A 22,929-nucleotide genomic window follows, 5' to 3' on the forward strand; every position below is an offset into this window, starting at 1 on the left:
TACACGTATACATGATCCACTAATCTTAACTTGTTCCATCTTGACTTGTTCAGTCCCATCAAAATCAGTTGCTTCATTAACCAGCGAAAAGGACCCGTACGCGGTGCGTAAGAAGTCCACGCTTACCGTTTCTTTCAGTACTGATTGAGCTTTCCGTCGATTGACCTATGCAGGGAGGAAAAAAGGCTGATCAGCGAAAATTTCTGCAGCTGTTGCTTGTTCCTTTTTCTTGGTGATGATTCTTTCGGCTTTTTCTTTCTTTTGCTTCAAGAGAAGGAAGCATTTCAAGAACAAAAACAGTAAGAAGCCTACCGTTTGACGGTTTAAGTGTTCCATGTGCATTGCAAGGGGGATCTAATTTGCTGATGTAATTTAGTATATTTTTATAGCTCCAGCGCCGATTATCTCAAGAACAACAGCGGCGCCGAAGAAGATTGAAAGGGGAAAATGGGCGGCATTCGATTTACCTACCCTGCAAGAAGCAACCGGCAACTTCCATGGGGGAGGGCGGGTTCGGTACCGTATACAGGGTAAGCAACCACAGCAAACAAGAGAACAATAGCATCGCCCACCTTTTTTGGGGCTTATAAGGGATTTGTTTTACAGGGAAAGCTCTCTGATGGACAAAAGTTAGCAGTGAAGAAGCTATCCCGGATTACTAGACAGACTGAACCAGCTACACAATGAAGTGCAAGTATTGGCTGAGCTTCAGCATAAGAAGCTTGTCAGGTTACTGGGGTTCTGCTCGCACCGGGACGAGATGATGCTTGTTTATGAACATATAAAGAATGGAAGCCTTGACAAATTTCTATTTGGTATTTTCTTCTACAATTGCTATACACATTTTTTTCTTGTTTATGCAAATTATCTTTTCTGTGCTCTGTTACATTTCAGAAAAAAATGTTGATTTGTTGGTCAGGTGTACATGATGATGGTGTTTGGAAACTACACTTAAAAATTGAAATCAACCATGCCAAGAAAATTGTGAGAATTGAATTAGCATGAGCACCATGGGTAGCAGAACAAGTACTAAATATTCACTGTAGCATTTCTGGCAAGCTAGTTGCAGACAGGACTAGTACAAACAATTTGAAGTTGTCGTTACTGGATAACTTCTTGCATAAGTGTAAATTGGCATTGTATATATTCTGTATGACCAAACTCTCTTTAATTCTAGTCACATGTTTTGTTGAAACAGATACTAGTAGGAGAGAAATTCTAAATTGGGAGCAGAAGTACAATATCATTCTTGGAATCGCCAAGGGAATATTGTACCTTCACGCAGATTCAAGCATAAGGATCATTCACCGGGATTTGAAAGAAAATAACATCTTGCAGATAAATCTTACCAGTAGAGGGCTACTGTTAGGGATAATTTCCCGCCCCCCTCTTCGGAGGGTACCACGAAGTCTACTGAAAATATTGCATGCCTGCCATTACAGCTTTATTTCAGGGACTTCATCTGCAAGCGGCGAAGATCACGGAGCGCCGTCGGTCGAAGGGTGTAGGCGCGCCCGCACCTTCGATCTCCCGTACCGGCGAAGACGAGGGCGACCTTTGGCCGACGGGCGAAATCCATGCCTGCGGTCCTGAGTGATCGCGGCGTGCGAAGATACAAGCCGACCTTCGCTCGAGGGACGAAGGCTATCTGACGAACATCCGAGTGGAGAAGGCTTCGATACATCTTCGGAGGCAGAAATCGCTACGGGACAGTGGGCCCGTTTTCGGTCGTTCAGGGTAGGGTTGTAATTATGTAATTGTGCTCATTTGTACTATAATGCCCCTAGATATTCAAGAATGTAGCAGGTGAGGGGGGGGGGTAGGATTTGTAAACCGCACTTGTGTTGGCCGGGTACGGGTTATAAATAGGGCCACACTGTATCCGAAAAGGGGATCAAAAAGACTGTTCCACCTCTAACACGTGTCACTCTGAGGGCCCTTCGATATCCTCGTATTTGAAGGCCTGCCTTGTCTGGGATTTCGGTTCCAACAAACATCTTGACGAAAACATGAACCCAAAAATTGCAGACTTCGGATTGGTTAGGCTGCTAGGAGGTGATCATACTCAGACTAAGACAGCAAGTGGTGGCCGGAACAACACATCCATAGGAACTGCATACATGAGAGGTCTGATGTGATTGTGGAGGATAATGTCTCGGTGAACAACGTTACAAATACTGATCCCTATCCTAGATAAACCGAGAGGCTGTGAATATGACAGTTCGAGTGTAATATATCCAGGGTTTCAAGTGCAATCAAATGTAGGGATTATGGATTCGTCCTTGAGTAGCCATTCCTTATTTTCCTTTCCTTTTTTGAGATGACCAACAGGAGCTTTGTCCATTCATTCATTTAAGAGAAGATAAAGGGTAAAAGCACACTGAATTACAAGCGCTAATTTACCAATCAAATAAGGGCCTATTTGGAAAGAGCGAGATCCAATCCCTAAACATTCTTGGACCAATCCTCCTTTCTCCAAACAGGGCTAACCTTTATGAGACCGCACACGAGAAGAAAAATGACACGGTGACAAAAGCCTATCAAAATAGGCTAAGCGTCATCCGTAGTGGTACCCCTACTTGCACTACAATACTGTAGCAAAACTGGCAAAAAAATACCCAGCAGGAACAACTGGGCCCGAACAGTGGCTTCCTACCACTGGAGCGGGACTATACGATGTCGTTGAGCAATGAACAACCACTCTCTCCTGGAAAAAACCGTTGAAGTGCATGCTTGCCGAATACAGTGGCAGACGCAACCTCCAAATGTAAAGGGGGCTTTCTTCTTGCTCCTACTCCTCTCCCATCTTCTCCCCTCTCCTCCTCCACCACCCCTACTTTTCCAATGGAGGTGCAGCCAGTATGGGGGTTAGAGCCCCCTCCTCCCCCTGGATCTACCGCTGGCCGAACACATGCCATGGTTAGTGCCACATCTTTCTCTGGCACGGCAGCCGGTCAGGCCGGGGCGAGGCAGAGGCGATGGTACCCCGACCCAACCCAACCCAAGCTCTATGCATTGTGCGTTTCTGCCTCCTGAATTTGAAGTACGCCCGCGCACCGACCGGCTGGCCAATGTGATGTTGTTGTGATCGACGTACAGATGGGCTTCCTAGCCGGCCGATGTGATGTCGTTGTGACCGACATACAGATGGGCTTCCTATGATCATAAGATCCCAGATGAAAATGGTTCAAAAACGATCGAAAAAGGCCTAAACCACTTTCAGTTTCACATTTTCACTCAAAAACGAAGTCAATAATGATAATGCCGGAAACGAAGTCGATAACGATAATGTCGGAAACGAATACGACGTCGATAATACGAGAAAATCCGAAATGGTGTTATCGGGACGGAAACATGCCGGTATCGATTGTGAATCGATAATTCAAACCCGAAAGCACTAAACCGTAGCTTAAAGACTGTATTACAATTTACAAACTACAAGCCCAAAGTTCTTCCTGCCAACAAGGTTCCTACTTTTATTTGCAAGACAAATAAACTTAATAAATCATGTCTGCCTACAAGCCCTCCTTCCGCCCTTTGTGCAAAATTAAAGCAATATCAACCATATTTGTTAGTGCATAACTAGAATGCAAGTGTGAGGCCAACTGTAAGACCCCAATCTCCCGGGATCTCCTATGTCTCATGTATCAGTCCTTGGATCAAGTAGCTGATATGCATAGTATAACAGTTGTAGTATCACAGTAAAACTTCGTACATAAAGCATTAAAGTTACAGAGTACAAAATGTTATAAACCATATTGTATATTACAAACATGGCCTAACGCCCAACAAAATCACAGCGAAAGACAATGACCCGAAGCCACAAGCATCTAGGGTGCGAACACGACTTCTAAGTCCACTATTCGTCCTTGCCTTCTCCTCTAGCGAGGTCGGCTTCAGTTTCCTCATCTCAATGACAGCAAGAGTGAGTACGGAAGGTACTTAGCAAGCCCTATACTACTTCAAGAGTTTGATAGATGCATAAAGTTAATTCAAGGATATGACTTTACAGTTTAGTTTTAAGTGCAAAGTAGTTTATGCAGGGACTCAGTTGTATTCTCTACTGTTAACCTTAAAACAGTTTGGAGTTATTCAAAACCAGGTAACAAGTCTTATCTGGGGGGTTTTTGGTTCTGGGAGGGGCTACACCTCACTCCACAGTCCCTATCATTACATCTGGTGTACCTCTAGTACCACACAGATCCTGGCGGATTTAGTCAGCAACCTCATCTTACGGATATCTAGTCCAAACACTCACTCATCAAGACACACGCACCCGGAGACTAGTCAAAAAGGTTCTATCCTCGCATGTCCATGACCGTGGACCCGGCTATTTGAATAGGTTTATACTCTGCAAAGGTTGTACACTGTACCCACACGATATGCTCAGCCTCCAACTGTTGCAAGCGGAGGAGCAAATCATACCGAGACACTTCAATCACCTTTCCTACAGAGCTTTTCTATGAGACACCCCAAGTACTAGAGGTCTTGTACTAAATGCCAGGTTTCATTTTTAAGCACTTGCCGGTCTTTGCACATTCAAACAGAGGCACATAAAGTCACTTGACTTCTCGTTACTCTCAACCTCCTAGTTTGATGCTTAACCTAGTCTGATGAAAGAAAAGTCAAGTTCTGCCCATACAGGACGCATGGTTGTACTGAGGTGGCTTAAGCATGGTGACGAAATGATTTGGTCCTTAAGAGGCCAAAGCAAACATTTTTTGGCAATGAATAACACAAAGGTAACTCAAGTCCCCAAGAGCATCCTCGTCCAGAGTACCACTCTACCTGCCCTTGCCAAAACAATTTTCACCTATTTTTACACACCACCCGCAATATCCCACATGACATCAAGGATCTCACCACCATCGCGGAATTCACAACCATCAAGGATTCATAGTATATGAGTTAACATTAATAACGATCAAGCGATATCTCCAAAAAGACATATTTTGGAAGCGACGTCTCCGGGGAGACGTATTCAATTCTAAGCATGCTAGATATCAAGGCGTCGTCTGACATTAATATAGATAACGACAGGTAAATCCTAGGGTGATATATATTCTGGATGATAACATTTAAGATATGATAATTATTTGATAGGATTAACTACTATAAGCAGTTGAAAGCATAATACATAGTACATGCGATAATAAGTTTAGTTTTTTAGTTGATTATGTAGATTATTTGAAAACATAGGTTGAATATGATCAAGGAGATAGGAATTTTCTTCTCTAATGTTCTCCTCTAAGCCTTGGTCGTAATTAGGATCCTCCAAGATCCTGATGCTTCCTGCGTAGCACTCACAAAATTCTGCTGGTTCTGTAAACGCGACTACGATCAATAACAAACTATACTAGAGAAGAATCAAACAAAACCAAATGGAAAGCCAAATGATCCCTAATGGATATCACACTGCGATAGATAGGCAGATCTCGAATTTAGATGAATTTTGGCGAAAGAATCGCTGAAATCGGAGTCAGAACAGAGAAGTTATGATTCAGGGAAGATTTAATCTAAAATTAAATTGAGAAATATGAAATGACACTAGGCCCAGTGAACAGTAACTCGGGTTGGGTTAGATATGGGCTTGGATTGGGCTAGGCTTGGGCCTGGGCCGCACAGTGGTCGGCCCACTGGGGTCAGGCCGACTGGTGTTGCGGGTTGTGGAAGCTAGGCCAGCCCACTGAGGCACGGTCTCGGCTGGCTGGGCTAACCTGGCAGGCTGACGGCGCGCGGGCCGAGCCACGACCTGCCTTGGTCGGGCTACATGGCGCGGGAGCGGGCCGAGCCACATGCGTGCGTGTGTGCGGGCGCGCCAGCAGAACGAAGCGGCAAAAGGGGAATGGCGGCAAGCAATCGCAGTGGAGCCGCGTTGGAGGGCTCACCGGACTCGCGCTCCCGCCAGTGACTCATGAAGAGAAACGATGGCCAGGCCTCTACATGTGACAGGGATTCCGTTTGGGGGCTTAACGTTAGCCAACAGCGGCTGAAGCGGCATCAGATGGCGGCCGGAATGAAGCTAGGTGGCGGAGCTCGGCTGGAGTAGTGGAGAAGAAGAAAGTGAGGTGGAGCAGTGGAGAAGAAGAAAGTGAGGTGGGTTTGGCCGGCTAAAGGTTCCTACGGGTGCAATGCGATACGAGGAATTCGGCCAGGGGGTCCAAAGGCCGATGACTAGACTGCGGCTTGGCTGATGGCATGCGAGCGAGGTATGGCAGCGCTTGGTCATCGTGGATGGGCTTGCCAGCGTCGGGCCAAAGGAGAAACGATGCACACAATTGAAAGGGGAGGGAGAGGGGAAGCTCATCGAGCTTGGAGTTAGAGAGGGAGAGGACAGTGACCGGCGGTGAAGCTTCGGCGACGGCGGTGGCGTCTCCACGTCTCTGGTGTGCGCATGCTTCGGTCCAGCTTCTGGGCGAGGCAGGGGCGGCACCGGGACGACGGGGAGCTCCTGGTACTCCTCGGCTGCTTGCGGGGGGAGAAATGGCGACGACAAAGCTACAATGGTGAGCAATGACGATGATGAGGTGGCAGGGCGGCGCCCACCTTAATTCCCGTTGCATGGCCGCACTGCGCCGGCCACGCGCGTGCGCGGGCGAGAAAGTCGCGAGTGTCAGGTGGCTCGGTTGCGCGTAGAGAGAGCAGAGAGAGGGGAGAGAGAGCGAAAGCGCGGAGATGACGAGAAAGTCAACGGCTCATTGAATGCACCAGCTGTCGCGGTGGCGGGGCGGACAGCGCGGCGGTGGCGCGCCGGTGAGGGAGACGGCGATGGCAATCAAGCAGAGAGGGCGCAAGCCGGATGGTCAACACGTGGACGGCTAGGCTCGCACGCGCTTTGGCATGGGCGAGCACGAGCGGGCTGGCGTGCGCGGGGAGAGCTGGGCTGGTGGGCTGGTTTGCTGGGCCACGCAAAGAGAGAGATAGGGAAGATTAGGCCCAGGGAGAAAAGGAAAAAGGGAAAAAGAAAAGGGTTTTGAGATAAATTCAAAAGAGGGATTTGAATTTGGATTTGAGTTAGCTCTTGGCATAATTTCAATTGGGGATATTTAAATTATGAGATGAGAGTAAAGCACTAAGATTTGGAAGATGATTTGAATAAAAAAGATTTGAATTCAAATTGGATTTGAGCTTAATGGAATCTAAGAATAGATTTGAAGTTTAGAGACATTCAATTTCAAATCTCCACTTAAAGAACCATAAAAATAATAAACCATATGTACATGAATCAATTAATGCACGAAGAAGTTTAGAAATTAAGGTAGTGCATTTTGGAATACTTAGTGAATTTAATATATATGAATATATACATACTAGTGTATATATATATATATATATTTATACATATTTTTTTAAAATTTATTTGATTTAATTTTTTTAATTTAAAGTAAAAATTGCTATTAATTAATATGCTAAAACTCAGGATGATGCACTAATGATGGACTTGATCCCAACGACAGAGTTGTAGCTGGACAGACACATGATGGAGCCATATGTCTCGGTCCCAATCGTCACCGCTGCTAGGTTTGCAGCAGCCGTAATCGCTGACCCGCTACTCGAGGAGCACATAATTGCTGATGACACGTATTGATTTTTGCACAACCAACCCCAAATAAGCCGGCATTGCCATTGCAACATTGCTTCTAGTGGCTTCATGAAACCAATTGGAAACAAGGACAAGCATTCAAGAAAAATGGAAGAGGTAAGGAAGGGGGAGCGACGGACTGTGCCCTGGCTGCCACGGGCGCTCCATCCGGCGGGGTTGCCAGGGTCGCAGAAGTTGCACCACTCGTTGAGGCTGGCGATGCCCAGAACAATTGCGCTGGTGCGCCGGAGCCGCTCGACCACACCGGCATTGACCCGACCATGGCGAGCAACCTGGCTGTTGTGTTCAGCGCCCCTTCATTGGCGATGTTGTCCTCAAGCAGCACGAGAACGCCGTGCAGCGACGGTAGTGAGGGGATGGGGACGAGCCACGCGATGGTGGCGGCACGGTTGGCGACGACGAGGGCGTCGTCGGGGTTCTCGGAATTGTTAGTGCAAAACCAAGAAGGCGTGAAAGGGGAGGTGGTGGATCTGGGAGACGGGGTCTGGGAGGATGAAGGAGAGATGTGGCTGTTGGTGGCCTCACGGAGGGGGGCGCTCCGGCAGCAGCAACCGTCTCTCTAAGGTTTGGCGGCTGGCCGACTGGAGTGGACACATGGGATTACGGTGGAAGCCCGAGCGATTAGATACACGGGATGACAGGACGGGAGGGACTGAGGGAGGCTTGTTGCCGGTTGGGCCGTGGGTGGGCTAGGAAGGAGATCTGAGAATTCTTGATAGTAATTCTCAGCCTAAAACAGAAGAACTCTAAAATGATCGAAAGTGGTCTAGATCGTTTTCGCAAAATTTTATCATTTCTGTTTTCATTTTTCCGATATATCATTTCCAACTTCTACGATCGGAAAATTTTAAAATCATTTTCTAAATACCGAGATTTAACATTTTCATTTTTATCGCTACCGGTCAAAAACTGAACTAGGAATTTTCCCTTGGTCGAACCGATCAAGTGACTCCCTTTGAGACGGAACATCGTCCCGTCACAAACTCACATGGGCATTTCCATGTTCCAAACCCCTGCGACTTCACTGCTCCTCTTCGCCGCTCACCAGTCACCACCACACAACTCACGAGCCGACGCGGGCCCACGGCACCATGGCCGCGGGAGCGCGCCGCCACGGGGTCTCCGCGGGCCTCCTCCTCGCCCTTGTCGCCGCCCTCCTGGCGCCGCTGGCGGACGCGCAGGAGCCATGGCAGGAGTGCGGGAAAAGCGGCAGCTACACGGCGAACAGCACCTACCAGGCCAACATCCAGCGCCTCGCTGCCACGCTCCCCAAGAACGCATCCGCCTCCCGGACCCTCTTCGCGACCGCCACCCTCGGCTCCGTCCCGGACATCGTGTACGCGCTCACGCTCTGCCGCGGGGACGCCAACGCCACAGCCTGTGGGTCCTGCGTCGCCACCGCCTTCCAGGATGCGCAGCAGCTGTGCGCCTTCGACAAGGACGCCACCGTCTACTACGACACCTGCTACCTCCGCTTCTCCAACCAGAACTTTCTCGCCACCACCACCAACGACAACGTGCTCTTCCTCATGAACTCGCAGAACGTGAGCTCGCCGGTGCGGGTCTTCGACGCCGCAGTCGGCGTGCTCCTCAATGCCACCGCCGACTACGCGGCGGTGAATTCGTCCAGGAGGTTCGCCACGGGGGAGGAGGGCTTTGACAGCAGCAACCCCACCATCTACGGGCTCACGCAGTGCACGCCGGACATGTCGCCGGCCGACTGCCGGAGCTGTCTTGGGGATATAATTCGGATGATGCCGCAGTACCTCAGCGGGAGGCAGGGCGGCAGGTTTCTCGGGGTGCGGTGCAATTTCAGGTACGAGGTGTATCCTTTCTTCACTGGCGGCCCGACGCTGCGGCTTCCAGCACCGCCGGCGCCGGCGCCCGCACCGACTCCTCCGCCAGTTAACGTGACGCCAACGGCGCCCCCACAAGGTGAGATGTCCGACACAAAATTCGCCTAATTTGCATGTTTTTGTTTGGATTCAGATTCTAGAACAGGGAGAAGAAACGTAACAATTTGTGTCTCAAAAACACAAGAAAAACATGAATCGGCGCACGGCCAATAGTCCCAAATTCTCCCCATTGTTGTCGCGTACTAGTTGCATACTACTGTTGAACTAGTAATTTGAAGCGAACAACAAAATTCTGGATTTCTGGGATTTTAATTCTCTAGGAACTACATGATTGTCAACAGAGTTAGTAACGCCTGTTTGCTTTGATGACCTTGACATCTCTGGAGTCCCGTCGCTATCATTTACCACTTGTTTGACGGGAAATAGCGACTAGTTCTTAATTGATTAGTTCTTAAGAACACGCTTAGCCTACTCCTAATACTTTATTTCTTAGTGATGTTCAAGAGAAAAGAGAGTAAAAAATTGATATTAAGAAACAAGTTTTCAATAGATACATGAAGCGTCCTGGGTTATATCCGATGCTTAAAACTTTTATTATACCAGTATCTGGATCAGTTGTTGAAAAATAAGAGTCTTACAATAGATAATATCATAGTCATACAATAAAAAGAGTGGTGAAATAACTCCATCAAATTAGTAAAACATACAACACTACACAACAGTGCATAAATAGCATAGTCCACGACATCAGAGAGCACAACAGGGACAACATGATGAACACGACACTCCACAGGCAATTCGGGTGCGGACACAACCAAGTCTACTCGTCAGCCTCACCGTCTACGTCGGTGATGACCCACCGTTTGCATCAGTGAAGTCTGGGTCGTCATCTGAAAGCACAAGTAAGGGTGAATACAAATGTACTTAGCAAGTCCCAACCTTTGCCCTACGGTAACGGGGTAAAAATACATGCATATGGTATCAACATGGATAAAGTTGTATGGTTAACTTTTACGGAATTGTCAAGTTTGCACATGCAAAGGTTCGTTTTTCATAAGACAAGTTTTTGTGAAAGCATTATATCAATATTATTAAATAAAGGGGGGTTTCGGCCATGATAGAAGGTCACCAAGACCTAAGTTTTAATGTTGTTGAACACTTTATCTGCAGCAACCCACAACACATTGCCAGACCTATTTTTCAAAAACGGGCACACCTTGTCGACTCACACTCCAAGAAAACACACACAACACATGCTAGTTGCTATGACCGAACCATAACTCGTCCATGACCGTTGACACAGTTATTCAGATAGTTTTACCTATACAAAGTGATATACTTTACCCACAAGCTAAGTTTAGCGACATGCCACCGTCGTGGCAGTGCGACTCAACAAAGCTATTACTCACCCAAGCATCATCTCACTAGCCCCTCTACAGGAGCTAACCGGGGATTCCTGACCTTTAACTAGGCCTCCAACCGGGTCGCCAAGCCTGCACCTGCTCCATAGCCTCCCATTGCACTTCTGCCTCTAGACGACCAGTAGACTAGCTGGCGGGGTTTAGACTAAACCCTGCCACATACAGGATCGAGTGGCTGTACGATAAAGACTAGGTATGATGTCACATCATCTTGATCCTTAATCGAACCATGGAAAACATCTTCACACCGAGTCTGCCACATAGGCAGCACTCAAACTCACAAGCCATTTCCCACGAAAACCCTGATTTGCCCCAGCTCTAACAGGTTCTCAGTTATTATCATTGTCTAACAAGTCTTCCCATCCCACAACCCACGCAACACCAAGATACCAAGTTTCACACATTTTGAAAAGCTATTTGTGATTAAACATGAAGTAGCAGTAAAGATTACTGTCCTAAGCAGACTAGTAACAAGATAATCGTCTTATCATAAATAAAGTAGCCGAGACAAATATCCTAGGGTTACCAAGATTATACTCAAGGTGATAACAATTTGATCGGCTAATCTACAATAGGTCATAACTAGATCAACAATTTAAATTAAGCCGACAATTAATACATCATGCAATTATTTGGTGGAAAACGGCTGCTACGGGTTGTGGTGATAAAATCTATGTTCAATATGATTAACGAGGGAAACGGATTGGGACTTTCCTTCATTGAAATCCTTGAGAGGGTCCTGCTCAAAGTCCTGTGTTCCCGGCTCCTCCTCCTCCTCTTCTACGAACTCTCCGATTTCTAAAACGTAGCACACAAACAACACACACAACTAAATAAAATATAAATAAATTTGAAATAAATATGAAACTGGTATGTAAAGATAGTATTTGAATTTAGATAAATATCGGTGAAAAAATCATCGAAATCGAAGTTGAAATGGATGAGATATAAGCTTCAGAAGTTGGCCGGCAAATTAAATCAAAAAAAGAAAAGGGGGATATTCCAAGGAATATTCTCCAAAAAATTGAATGTTCGGGAAAAAAGGAGAAAGGTTACTGTGTATGTGGGCCTTTTCACTGAGTATGGGCTTCAGCTGGGCTCATCAACTAGTGGGTCGGCCTATGGGCCGAGGCGGCCCATTCTGGTCCGAGGGGGGTAACAACGGGAGGGTGACGGCGTCGTAGCTGGGCCCACCCATCAGGTTAACACAGAGAGAGAGGGAGACGGCGGGATGGACAGTGTCACGGGCCGAACGGCCACAGGCGGCGTCACCGCTCGATCGCTGAAACACGGCGGCGGACACACTGGAGTGTCAACAGAGATGCCTTCCCGGCCGCCGTTTACGATGGCGAGAGCATCGGGGGCACGAGGGGAGAATGGGGAATCCATTTTGGGGATTCCTAAGCTGCAGAAATGGGTGGAGGAATGCCGCCGGCGAGCCGCTATGGCTTGCGGGTCAGTGAGCTCGTGGGGAGCTCGAGAGAGAGCATGAGAGAGGGAGATGGGTGATGGAGCGAGTGGTGGGGTTCGGTGCGGTGATTGGGACGGCTCATTGGCTACGGATTTGGTCCGGCCAAGGAGATCGAGGGGGAGGGGCTAACGGTGGTCTGCTCGGCGATGGAGAGTAGAGAGAGGAGGGGGATTTACCAGCTCGGTGTGGGCGACGAGCTGCAGGGAGGAGGAGCGGCTTTGGCTGGACTTTTATATGCTGAGGAGGGAGAGAGAGAGGCACGACAACCAGCCGGATTTCACAGCGAACCTCTTTAAGCAAGGGTGGGGTTGATGTCAACGAGTGCCAGTGGCCTCGCGCGCGAGCTTGCACAGAGAGCGAGAGAGAGAAAGGGAGAGGGAGAAGAGGATGTAGGGCGGCACGGCAGCGGTGACCTTCGGTCGACCATACGCTGAGCGGTCCTCGGCGGCCCTGAGCGCTCGTCGCCGGCACTATGCGCGGTGACCTTGCAGAGATGCTAGAGGAGACACGGTCGGCGAGGGCGACACAGCAAGAGGTAGGCGGGCGGTAGAGGTTGTCGGGGCTCAGGCGCGCGTGGGGGAGCAAGAGCTGCCGCCGCTGCTGGTCGCGAGGAGGAAGAAAGGGGCGCGGCCGGGCTGGGCTAGCGAGAGAGAGAGAGAGAGCCAGGATGAGCTGGGCCATGGGAAAAGAAAAGGAGGGAGGTATGGGCCGACCGAAGAAAAGAAAGAAACGGGTTGGGGAAAGGAAAAGGAAAAGAAAAGGAAGGGTGGGCTGGGTTGAGAGAAGAAGGTGGATTGAGCCCAATAAGAGGAGAAAAGAGAAAAAAGTTTTGAGATTTTGGTTTGAAATAGGTTTGAATGGATCTCTTTTGAATAATTTTTGAAATTTGAATTTTGACTAAAAACTAGGATGTTACAATACATATGTCTTGCTAGTTTTTTATAATCTTCTAAAATAATTTATTGTCTCACAATCATCTAGGATTGCTCAAAGAGCTAGCTTCTTCCATAAGAAACAAGTTCATTCTCTTTTATCTTTAAATTACTTGCCACATCATCTTTTTACTTAGGTGGGCACCTAATTAATGTCTAAGATACTAGCATTAGGAGTGGCCTTAGGGCATGTACAACAATTGAGACAACCGATGTCTATAACACAATCTACATAACTTAGAGACAACTTAAAAGATAACTCATGCAATCCACTGTCTTTTAGTTTCTACCCATAATAAATGACATTTGGTTTTGTTTGGCGTGCTATAGATTGTCTCTTGCTCAAAAAGAATCTTATTCTCTCTCTTCATTAAACACCCTCCACATCATCAGAAATCCTAGGTGGCAATCCTTATAGACAGCTGACATCATCCCTTTGTACGTGCCCTTATGCATCTTGATAGTCTAGGAATGTGAAAAAATATTGAAAATATGTAGGAACCATGATTGATTTCGGAGAGAACAAAAAGCAACCTTGTACACCACAAGCCCCCCCCCCCCCCGCGAACCCTTGTAAATTACTCTAGTAGAAATCATGTAGCAAAAATTGCCCACTTGACCTTAACATTTCGGGCGCACTCTGCATTGCTGCATGTTTTTTCTATTTTAGTATGGTGAGGTCGGACTCTACAAAGCAATGTGGTTAGTTCCGTTTCCAATGTGCATATGTAGGCACAATAGAAAGTTAAATGTTTATACGATCCCATGGTTTCGTCCAAGATTTGCTAATTCGGAAAAGGGCTGCAGAAGTTAAAATTGTGTGATAAAGTTATCTTTGTTTTCGTCTGTTGGAACTTATCTTGAATAATATATTGTCAAATGCCACACTGCTAGTTTCTTTCCATAATGTATCGGCCTAGCTGCACTAAGCTTCTTAATGCTTGGGTTTATTTATCTTTTGAAAAGAAGCTTGACTGTAGTTAAATGTATTTTTTAATGGTGGTTGTTTATTGGAGGGAGGAGAGGAGGGGAATGGCGACCATGGAGTTCACCGGCGGCTAGGGTTTGGGCACAGGGAGGCGGCGGCGTGAGAGAGAGAGAGAGAGAGAGAGAGAGAGAGAGAGAGAGAGAGAGAGAGAGAGAGAGAGAGAGGGGTCAGCTAGGCGCCAGGCGTCTGGACGGCAAGAAGGGTTTTTCATGTAATTCTTGTTTATCTCTTTATTAATGATTTGTCTCTTTATATAGAGAGGCTAACTTGGCCTTTAAGTAATTTATTAGAATTTGGAAAGTTTTGAAAAACCCTAATCTACTTAACGGCCAAGAAACGGCGTGGACCTGGCCACCGCTACAGTACCCATGAATGGGGTTTTGGGCCGGCTAGTCTTATTGGGCCATGGGCTGGATCTTGACCCATGACATCTCTCCCCCTATTCACCCTTAGCTCATCCTCGAATTGCTAATTGGGGAAAGCTCTGCATGCTGCAATGTGGGGGCTATGGTTGAAGCTCGAGGAAGCCTCATGTTGAAGAACGAGTTCTGCTCCCATGCGGGTCCCTGGCGTGATGAGGCAGGGCCTGAGACAGTTGATGAAGAACTCCATTCGCCTTGTGTTGATGATGACGTCGGTGGCCTGGAGTCGAAGGAGCGCGTAGATGATTGTATCACCATTTATGTAGGCGAAGGAGGTAGACTCGGCGATGAGCGTTATGAAGACGGGGATCATGACGACGTCGTGTTTTGTGTTGGAGATGTCGTTGAAATCCACATACATCGTTGTTGTGCCCGTTGTTGAATTCCTGCAAGACAGAGTTAATGTGTACCTTGTGGGTGTTGATATCTATCACGCACTGGTAGTACGTCAACTGTTGGGCAGGGGAATTGGAGATCCTGCACACAACACACAATCCTCCTGGTTCCCATGGGAATGAGACAAGCAGGTAGGCGAAGAGAACCATTCTAAGGGCAGTGAATGGCCGACAGGTGAAGGTTGGTGCATTGCGTAACATTCGGATGGCGGCGATTGGTGACATGATGGTTGTAGGCAGGATCGTCGGTAGAACAACAATCTCCAAATCATGTTGCGTAACGATGCCGATGACCTTGTTAGAGATGGTGTGGACGGGAAGGGTAGACGTGCGTTTCTCTTGAATGCTGATGGCTGCTGGATGCAATGGAGGTCGAGCAACCGTGGTCGCTAGATTGGTCGTGGTGGAGATGGAGGAGCTGGTGACAACCACATCATTCGGTCCACCAGGATCAGTCGCCCGTGCAATGGTGTGGCCGTCGGTGTACGAAGGAATGCGGCAGGCGACAACAGAGTAATCCTCGCAACTTGAAGTGGATGTTGGAGTAGCGATGCTCGACTTGGTGTTGACAAAGTCATGGTTGCTGAGGAACTGGTAGCTCCCACCGTCATAACATTGTAGACAGTTGCGGCTGCACCGTGGAGCACCATGCCATGGAGCTGGGCGTCGTTGGTCTTGCTTGCAGCAACTTCACGGCTTGCTGCTGCTGCTAGTACCGTGCGGTCTGGATCATTATTGATGAAGTCACGATCAACCACGATGAAGAAGTGGTGTTTGCAATCATGATTGTCGCTTATCTCCTCGTCACACTGAGGGCAAATGTTGAGATACCACATCTCCATATTCTCCTTTCTAGTGAAGCACTTGATCGGTAACAGTCCTGTGGGGTCAGCATTTGGAGATGCCCTAGGGCCTCCTACCCCAGGCGTGATCTCCAAGTCGGCCATAGATGGCAAACGAGAGTCCGCGGCTGCTGAAGTGCCATAAGCCTTGGTGAGGGACGTTGTGACCGCAAACACCACAAAATCCTGTATAACGACCGTGTGTTCCTCCTGAACACTAGGGGCTGCCATAATAATAGGTTCTTTGTTGTGCGTGATCTGACCATTTGTAGAGAAAATTTTTAGGTCATGGGAGAGAGCAGATGGTACGGCGAAACCTGCAGAAAGGAAGTCTCTGGTCACATCCTCTGCAGATTCTGGAGAAGCAGATGAGATGACACGGTGCATATCGGAGAAAATATCGTGGAGGACAATGTCGATGTTGGTGGAGGAGTCATTGTCGGGCACACTTAGGGAGACATGGGCAGCACCACTTGGTGTCGAGATAGGGTGGAAGATCGGCGTAGAGGGAACACTGATGTTCGACGTGTAGGCGATATTGCAGGAGTGTTCATCTGCCAGTGGTCGTCGAGAAGTGTTGGTCATGACATCCGATGAAGTTGCTGTTGATGGGACGATGGCATCTGGCAGGATGACGGTTGTCGGCGATGAAGCAGCCTGCTACATATCATCCTTGTTGGTATAGGCATCTGAGGCTGGTGGTCGACACAGTAAGGAGGAAGGAAGCTTAGGCGCCTCTTTTGGATCTCAAGGAATGTTGAGGACGGTGAACAACTCATCGACACATTGTCAGCATTCACAACGAAATTCCTCAAATTGACTGCAAAAATCCCGTGATGAAGGCGTAGGATTGGTGACGAGGAGAGCATGAAGATCGGAAGAAATTGGAGAGCCATAGGTATTGTTTACGGACAGAACAACGACACGGGCACTGTTCACCAGATGAACTGTTGCGCGGTATTGTTTACGCGATGAAGAGTACCACAGGTACTTTCCACGTGAGGAACAGGCCCGTGTTTGTCGTGTCGAGGTCGATGCAGCCCTTCGCGATCGCATCTACGTATGTAGATCTTGAGTTGACTGCAGGATCGATCCTCCGACGAAATCCATGACGTCAGAGTGGTCTCTGATACCAGATGTAATGATGGTTGTTTATTGGTGGGAGGAGAGGAGGGGAATGGTGACCATGGAGTTCGCCGGCGGCTAGGGTTTAGGCGCATGGAGGCGGCGGTGTGAGAGAGAGAAAACGAGGTTCGGCTAGGCGCCAGGAGCCTTGATGGCAAGAAGAAGGGTTTTCCTTCTAATTCTTGCTTATCTTTTTATTGATAATTTGTCTCTTTTTATATAGAAAAGCTAACTTGGTCCCTAAATAGTCTATTATAATTTTGAAAGTTATGAAAAACCCTAATCTACTTAACGGCCAAGAAACAGCATGAACCCGGCTGGTGCTACAGTACCCATGGTTGGGCTTTTGGGCCGGCCGGTCTTATTGGGCTATGGGCTGGATCTTGACCCATGACAATTTTCTACCAAGTAGTTCAGATGATTGTTGAGTTCTTATTAAGTTATGCTGCATTCTGTCATCATCTAGAGTTTTCTGTTTACAGGAAGAACGAGAGACAAAACGGGAATTGTTCTAGCAATTGCATTGCCTACAGTTGCTGCAGTGCTAGTTATCACTATGGTTTGTCTCTGTTTCTTGAGGAGGAGAATACCAGCAAGAGAGCATACACCATCTTGTAAGTTGCCTTGACAATTTGGAGTTGTGAACAGATCGCAAGATAATGAATGAACCTCTAGGCTATTTGACATACTAATAGGGATCACCATTAGATAGTACTTTCATATACTTGGTTTTCTTTGCCTATTTTACATTTATTAACTCGTGAATTCAAAGGAGTTTATATATTACAGAAATTTCTCAGTTCCTTTATAAACTGTCACTATATACTTGTTTTTTCTAATTTTCTGACAGATTCAAATAATCCTGAGAACATTGAAAACATCGACTCACTTCTTCTTGATATATCAACACTACGTGCTGCAACTGATAACTTTGCCGAGAGCAATAGGCTTGGTGAAGGAGGTTTTGGTGCAGTTTATAAGGTGCCACTCATACCATTTCACTTCATAAAGTTTTTCGGTTTCAACAACTGAAGGTTCACACTTATGCAGGGTGTTCTTCCTGATGGTCAAGAAATAGCAGTGAAGCGGCTCTCACAAAGTTCAGGGCAAGGAATACAAGAGCTAAAAAATGAGCTTGTTTTGGTTGCCAAGCTTCAACACAAGAATCTTGTTAGGCTTGTTGGTGTTTGCTTGCAAGAACATGAGAAACTGCTTGTGTATGAATACATGCCCAACAGAAGCATCGATACCATTCTTTTTGGTACTATTTTGTGATAATCTGTTTTCAGTAGCATAAGTACTACAAAAATTGAACATTCATGACATGAGGTTTCTTGTTCAACTGCCAGATCATGAGAAAAGTAAGGAGCTAGATTGGCGAAAGAGATTCAAGATAATAAATGGAATTGCTCGAGGCTTACAGTATCTCCATGAAGATTCTCAGTTGATGATTATTCACCGAGACCTGAAAGCGAGCAATGTCCTATTAGATTCTGATTATACTCCTAAGATTGCAGATTTTGGCTTGGCTAGACTATTTGGAGGAGATCAATCATGGGAGGTCACAAATCGTGTTGTCGGAACATAGTAAGTATAGTCCAAAATAAAATACCCTGAAGACAATATAATGGCACATTAACTATAGCGACTCTCTCTTCGTATTGCAGTGGGTATATGTCACCAGAATATGCCATGCGTGGCCATTATTCTATAAAGTCAGATGTCTTCAGCTTCGGCGTCTTGATTTTAGAAATCTTAACTGGAAGAAGAAGAAGCAGCTCCTTTAACATTGAGCAATCTGTTGATCTCTCCTTTAACATCGAGCAATATGTTGATCTCTTAAATCTGGCAAGTCTAAAATTATTCCCAAACTCTCTACACAAGCAACTTGCTGCAAAAATGCTAACACATGCCTTTGATGCAGGTGTGGGAGCATTGGAGCACAGGAACAATTGTTGAGATCATTGATTCATCTCTGAGAGGCAATGCTCCTGCAGAACAGATGCTGAAGTGTGTTCATATCGGGCTATTGTGTGTTCAGGATAACCCGGTAGATAGACCGATGATGTCAACAGTAAACGTCATGCTTAGCAGCGGCACTGTCTCTCTCCAGGCTCCATTGAGGCCATTGTTTTTCATTCCCAAGAGCGGCGCCTACTCAAGGGTTTATTCTGAATCATATCCTACAGCTTCCCAGTCCACCGCTAAGTCAGAGGCCATGTCAATGAATGAGGTGTCAATTACAGAACTGGAACCAAGATGAGTCCTGAAGTAATTTGCATGTTTTCAGGGCAATTGGATTGTTATTATAGCAATAAACTTAGTGGGTTGCAGGCAAGGCCCTAGCATTTGTATAACTGAATTTTGAGCTATGTTTCCACTGCAGTAACAGTTAAGAATAAATCAAGAACTAGATCAAATGGTCTCACTAGTTCGAGGTAGATGAGGTTTGGACTGGCTTGGGACTGTCTCGAACCTGGTTTGGTTCAACCAGATCGAAGAGTTGGGCATGGAGGGCACGACAGACGTATTGCACGCCTGCTGAAACGTAGGGCTCGGGTCGCATGGCAGCGGGCATGCAGTAGCCGTGTAATACGTCAGAGGATCGTCGGGGCACAACTGGGTCAGGCCACCTTGATTGTGTTCTTGGAGGAGCCAAAACTGTTAGAAAACCTAATAGATTATATATTGAAGTGGGCTCGCTTCGAATCCTAGTAGGATTGGAATCTAACTCTTAGAGGTTTTTGGTTCTTTATATACGGAGGGAGATCCCTCATTGTAATATACAGAAAAATAGATGAATAAAGAATAGACAGTTTTTCCCCTACGCTTGTGTCTTCTTTTGCAATCGCTCTCGGGGGACCGTTGGACTACGCTCGGTAGCAACAGTTTCTCAACACGTTATCAGCACGAGGCTCTGCCGGAGAACAAGCTAGCGGAACGAATCTGCCTACGACCGATCTGCACTGCATTGACATCGTCGTCAAGCGGGCAGGTCTTTAGCCTAGCCTATATGCCCTACGCGGCACGAATCATTCGCAAGGATTGAAAGGTACGATCTGATTGGTATGTATACTCGTTGCTACTGTTTTTCTTTGCGTCAAATTGATCGGTAACGCATGAACAGTAGCGAGTACTAGCAATATCGTATGATCGTCGTTCTGTAGATTGATCTAGCGTGATGAACAGTAGCCCGTAGCGCGATGAACAGTAGCTAGAGAATTTGATATACACAGATTCGCACAGCGAGTAGGTGGGACTCGCATCCGTCGACCGCCAAGCCGCCGGCCCTCCCTTGTAAGGAACAAGGTGGCTCGAAGGCCACCAACACAGAGAAAAAAAATACAAGGGCAAAACACCGGCATGTAGCCGACGGCCTCCTCCGTCGTCCCCCTTCACCCACTCCGGCTGCCTCCACCGTGACACCGCCGCGCTGCTGCCTCACCGGCCTCCGCAGCTCCTGCATGAGCACCGCCGCCACGTGTCGTTGCTTGCCGTACGTGTTGCCCGACGCAAGAGCATCACGTCGCGCTTTGACGCCGGCCCCTCCGACCACCTCCCGGAGCGGCGCCGCTGCACCCCCGCCAGCTCCTGCGGTGGGCCTTGCACCTCCCACCGCCGCCGTCGCTCGAAGCGACCGCTAGCGCCGCCCTCGCCGCACCACCGCCGGCTTCTGTCACCCCCGCCGGAGCGCAGCCGTGCGTCGCACCGCCGCCGGCTCCGTCGCTCCTATAGGAGTGCCGCCGGAACCGCGTCCGCCGCTGCCGGCTTTCGCTGCTCCTGCCCGAGCACTGCCACGCGCCACGCCGTCCACCGCCGCCGGCTCCGCCGCTCCCGCCCCATGCGAGCGCCGCCAGGACACGCCGCCGCCAGGACGCGCCGCCACTAAGACGCGCCGCCCCCATATATAGAGCTGGCAGGCGGGCCAGTTGGGCCGGGCCGACCCAAATGTTAAGCAGGCCGGCCCATTAAGGGTGAAAACAGTAGGAAATAAGAAAAATAAAAGAAAATCCGAATTTGCATTTAGCCCCTGGGTTTTCCAGTATTTAAGCGCAACCCCTAGATTTTGCGTTTAGGCCCCTGGTTGTTCTGAAAATTATCCAGAGGCTCTGACTTTGCATATTAGACCCTATGGTTTCTGAAAATTACGCAAATTTTGGAATTTTGCGTATAAAACATCGGTCTTTATGGAGAATCCTGAAAATATTTTTCCTGCATGAAAGTATCGCTACAATTTGATTTTTGCATATGTTTTAGCCATTATGCAGTATTTATTTTGTTGTTTAAATTGCCTGTTATGCATTTAAATTCAGTAAAATTCACATAATAGCATAGAAAATATCGAAAATTGCAGCAATTCAATTTAGCAATATGATGCAACTTTACTAGTAGTAATGTTTGCGTTATTAAAAAAATGTAGATGGTTGGCATCACGAACAAGGAGTTCGCTGAGCTGAGTGCTGATGGCCGCAACTATCTCACTTGAGCATCGGATGTCCAGATAGTACTTGGAGCGAAGAGGCTCCGCGCTGCAATTGGTCTGGGAACAAGCAGTGCAACAGTTCCCACAGAGGATGAGAATGATCAAGCACTTCATTTTCTCCGCCATCATCTCTCCCCCACTCTGAAGGATGAGTACATGGCAGTGACCAACGCTAAGGCACTATGGGAAGCACTGAAGAAGCGTTTTGAGTGCCTTAAGTACACCATCAAACCTCTAGCAGAGCAAGAATGGGTCCGGCTCCGTTTCTGTGACTTTAAGCATGTCAGAGAGTACAACTCCGCGTTGCACCGTATATGCACACTACCGTGTCTCTGTGGGAAAGAGATCACATAAGAGGAGAAAATTGAGAAGACTCTCTCCACTTTCCACCCGAATGCGGCAGAGTCCGCACGCAATCACCGTCAATCAAATTACAAGAAGTATTCAGAATTGATTGATGTGTTGCAACTCAATGAAGTTCATGACGAAGTCATAAACAAGAACTTCTTATCCCAGCCGCAAGGAAGGAGTAGTGGACTAGAAGTCAATCAACTCTTTTTCAAAGCGCGCAAGATCCGCAATAAGAAGCTGGAGAAGGGAGGAAAGAAAGTGGTGACAGGCAAAGTCAAGCCTAGTGATAATAAAGGCAAGATAAAGAAAGAAGTCAAGCCTTATGGTGAGCAAAACCAGACATGCTTTAAGTGCGGTGTTTGGGGTCATTGGTCCCGCATTTGCAAAGCACCTAAGCATGTTGTGGAAGCATACCGGAAGAAGAAGAAGGATCAACCAGAAGCACACCTCACCATAGCAGTGGGGATAGAAGTGGACAAAGCACCAGTCTCTGAAGAGAAAGCATATCTCATGGAAGTTGATAACACTTCAGAACTGGTAGTGGAAGACCTCCCAATGGATAATGCAGAGGCCTCCACTTTGCCCTCTTCCACTGCCATAGTAGATGCCGAAATGAATGAAGCGAAAAACAAAGCCATTGAAGATGAAGTGGCCAGATGTTTCGCAGACTCTATCTAAAATTAGAGTAATTAACCATTTATTTAGTTAGTTGCTGAATTTAGGAGGATTGAATAAATGTAAGCTCTAGAAGAGCGGATCTTAGCTGCAAATAATTTTTTTTTCAATAGTATATATAAAGTATTTAGTCTTTGTGCTACTTTCTTGCATATGAATGATTGAATGCTTTATTTATAGAATATGTGTGGTGCCCGCATGGAGGAAGTGTGTATTGTGGATAGTGGAACCACAAATACAATCTTAAGAGAAAAGAAGTATTTCCTTTCTATCAGAAATAGCTCTGGAAAAGTGATGACTGTCACTGGTAGTGATAAATACATAGTTGGATCTGGAAGAGCCACAGTCACACTACCTATGGGAAC

At 47.3% G+C, this 22,929-nt stretch overlaps 2 protein-coding genes and 1 long non-coding RNA gene across 4 annotated transcripts; 2 read left to right on the top strand and 1 right to left on the bottom strand.

The window, feature by feature from the left end:
- On the top strand, positions 1–1,726 carry LOC133891068 (uncharacterized). The gene is made up of 4 exons (XR_009904144.1): positions 1–299; positions 390–530; positions 607–815; positions 1,199–1,726. It is a non-coding gene; the product is annotated as an uncharacterized LOC133891068 (long non-coding RNA).
- Positions 1,727–8,591: 6,865 nt separating this feature from the next.
- LOC133891055 (cysteine-rich receptor-like protein kinase 6) lies at positions 8,592–19,412 on the top strand. Of its 2 annotated transcripts, XM_062331749.1 has the most exons (8): positions 8,592–9,538; positions 17,538–17,669; positions 17,906–18,036; positions 18,106–18,316; positions 18,405–18,642; positions 18,723–18,846; positions 18,877–18,903; positions 18,980–19,412. In XM_062331749.1, exons 1-8 carry the CDS (start codon positions 8,695–8,697, stop codon positions 19,316–19,318), a joined length of 2,046 nt encoding a protein of 681 aa, XP_062187733.1. In that variant the 5' UTR covers positions 8,592–8,694; the 3' UTR covers positions 19,319–19,412. The 2 variants fall into 2 exon arrangements, with proteins under 2 accessions (XP_062187733.1, XP_062187732.1); XM_062331748.1 differs by having other exon boundaries at positions 18,723–18,903.
- A 1,164-nt stretch (positions 19,413–20,576) lies between these two features.
- Positions 20,577–20,960, bottom strand: LOC133890328 (protein argonaute 18-like). The gene has a single exon (XM_062330734.1). The coding sequence runs from the start codon at positions 20,958–20,960 to the stop codon at positions 20,577–20,579; it is 384 nt and encodes a 127-aa protein (XP_062186718.1).
- Between the last annotated feature and the right edge of the window lie 1,969 nt (positions 20,961–22,929).

The sequence above is a fragment of the Phragmites australis genome, chromosome 14, assembly GCF_958298935.1.
Source record: "Phragmites australis chromosome 14, lpPhrAust1.1, whole genome shotgun sequence".
Classification (NCBI taxonomy): Eukaryota; Viridiplantae; Streptophyta; class Magnoliopsida; order Poales; family Poaceae; genus Phragmites; species Phragmites australis.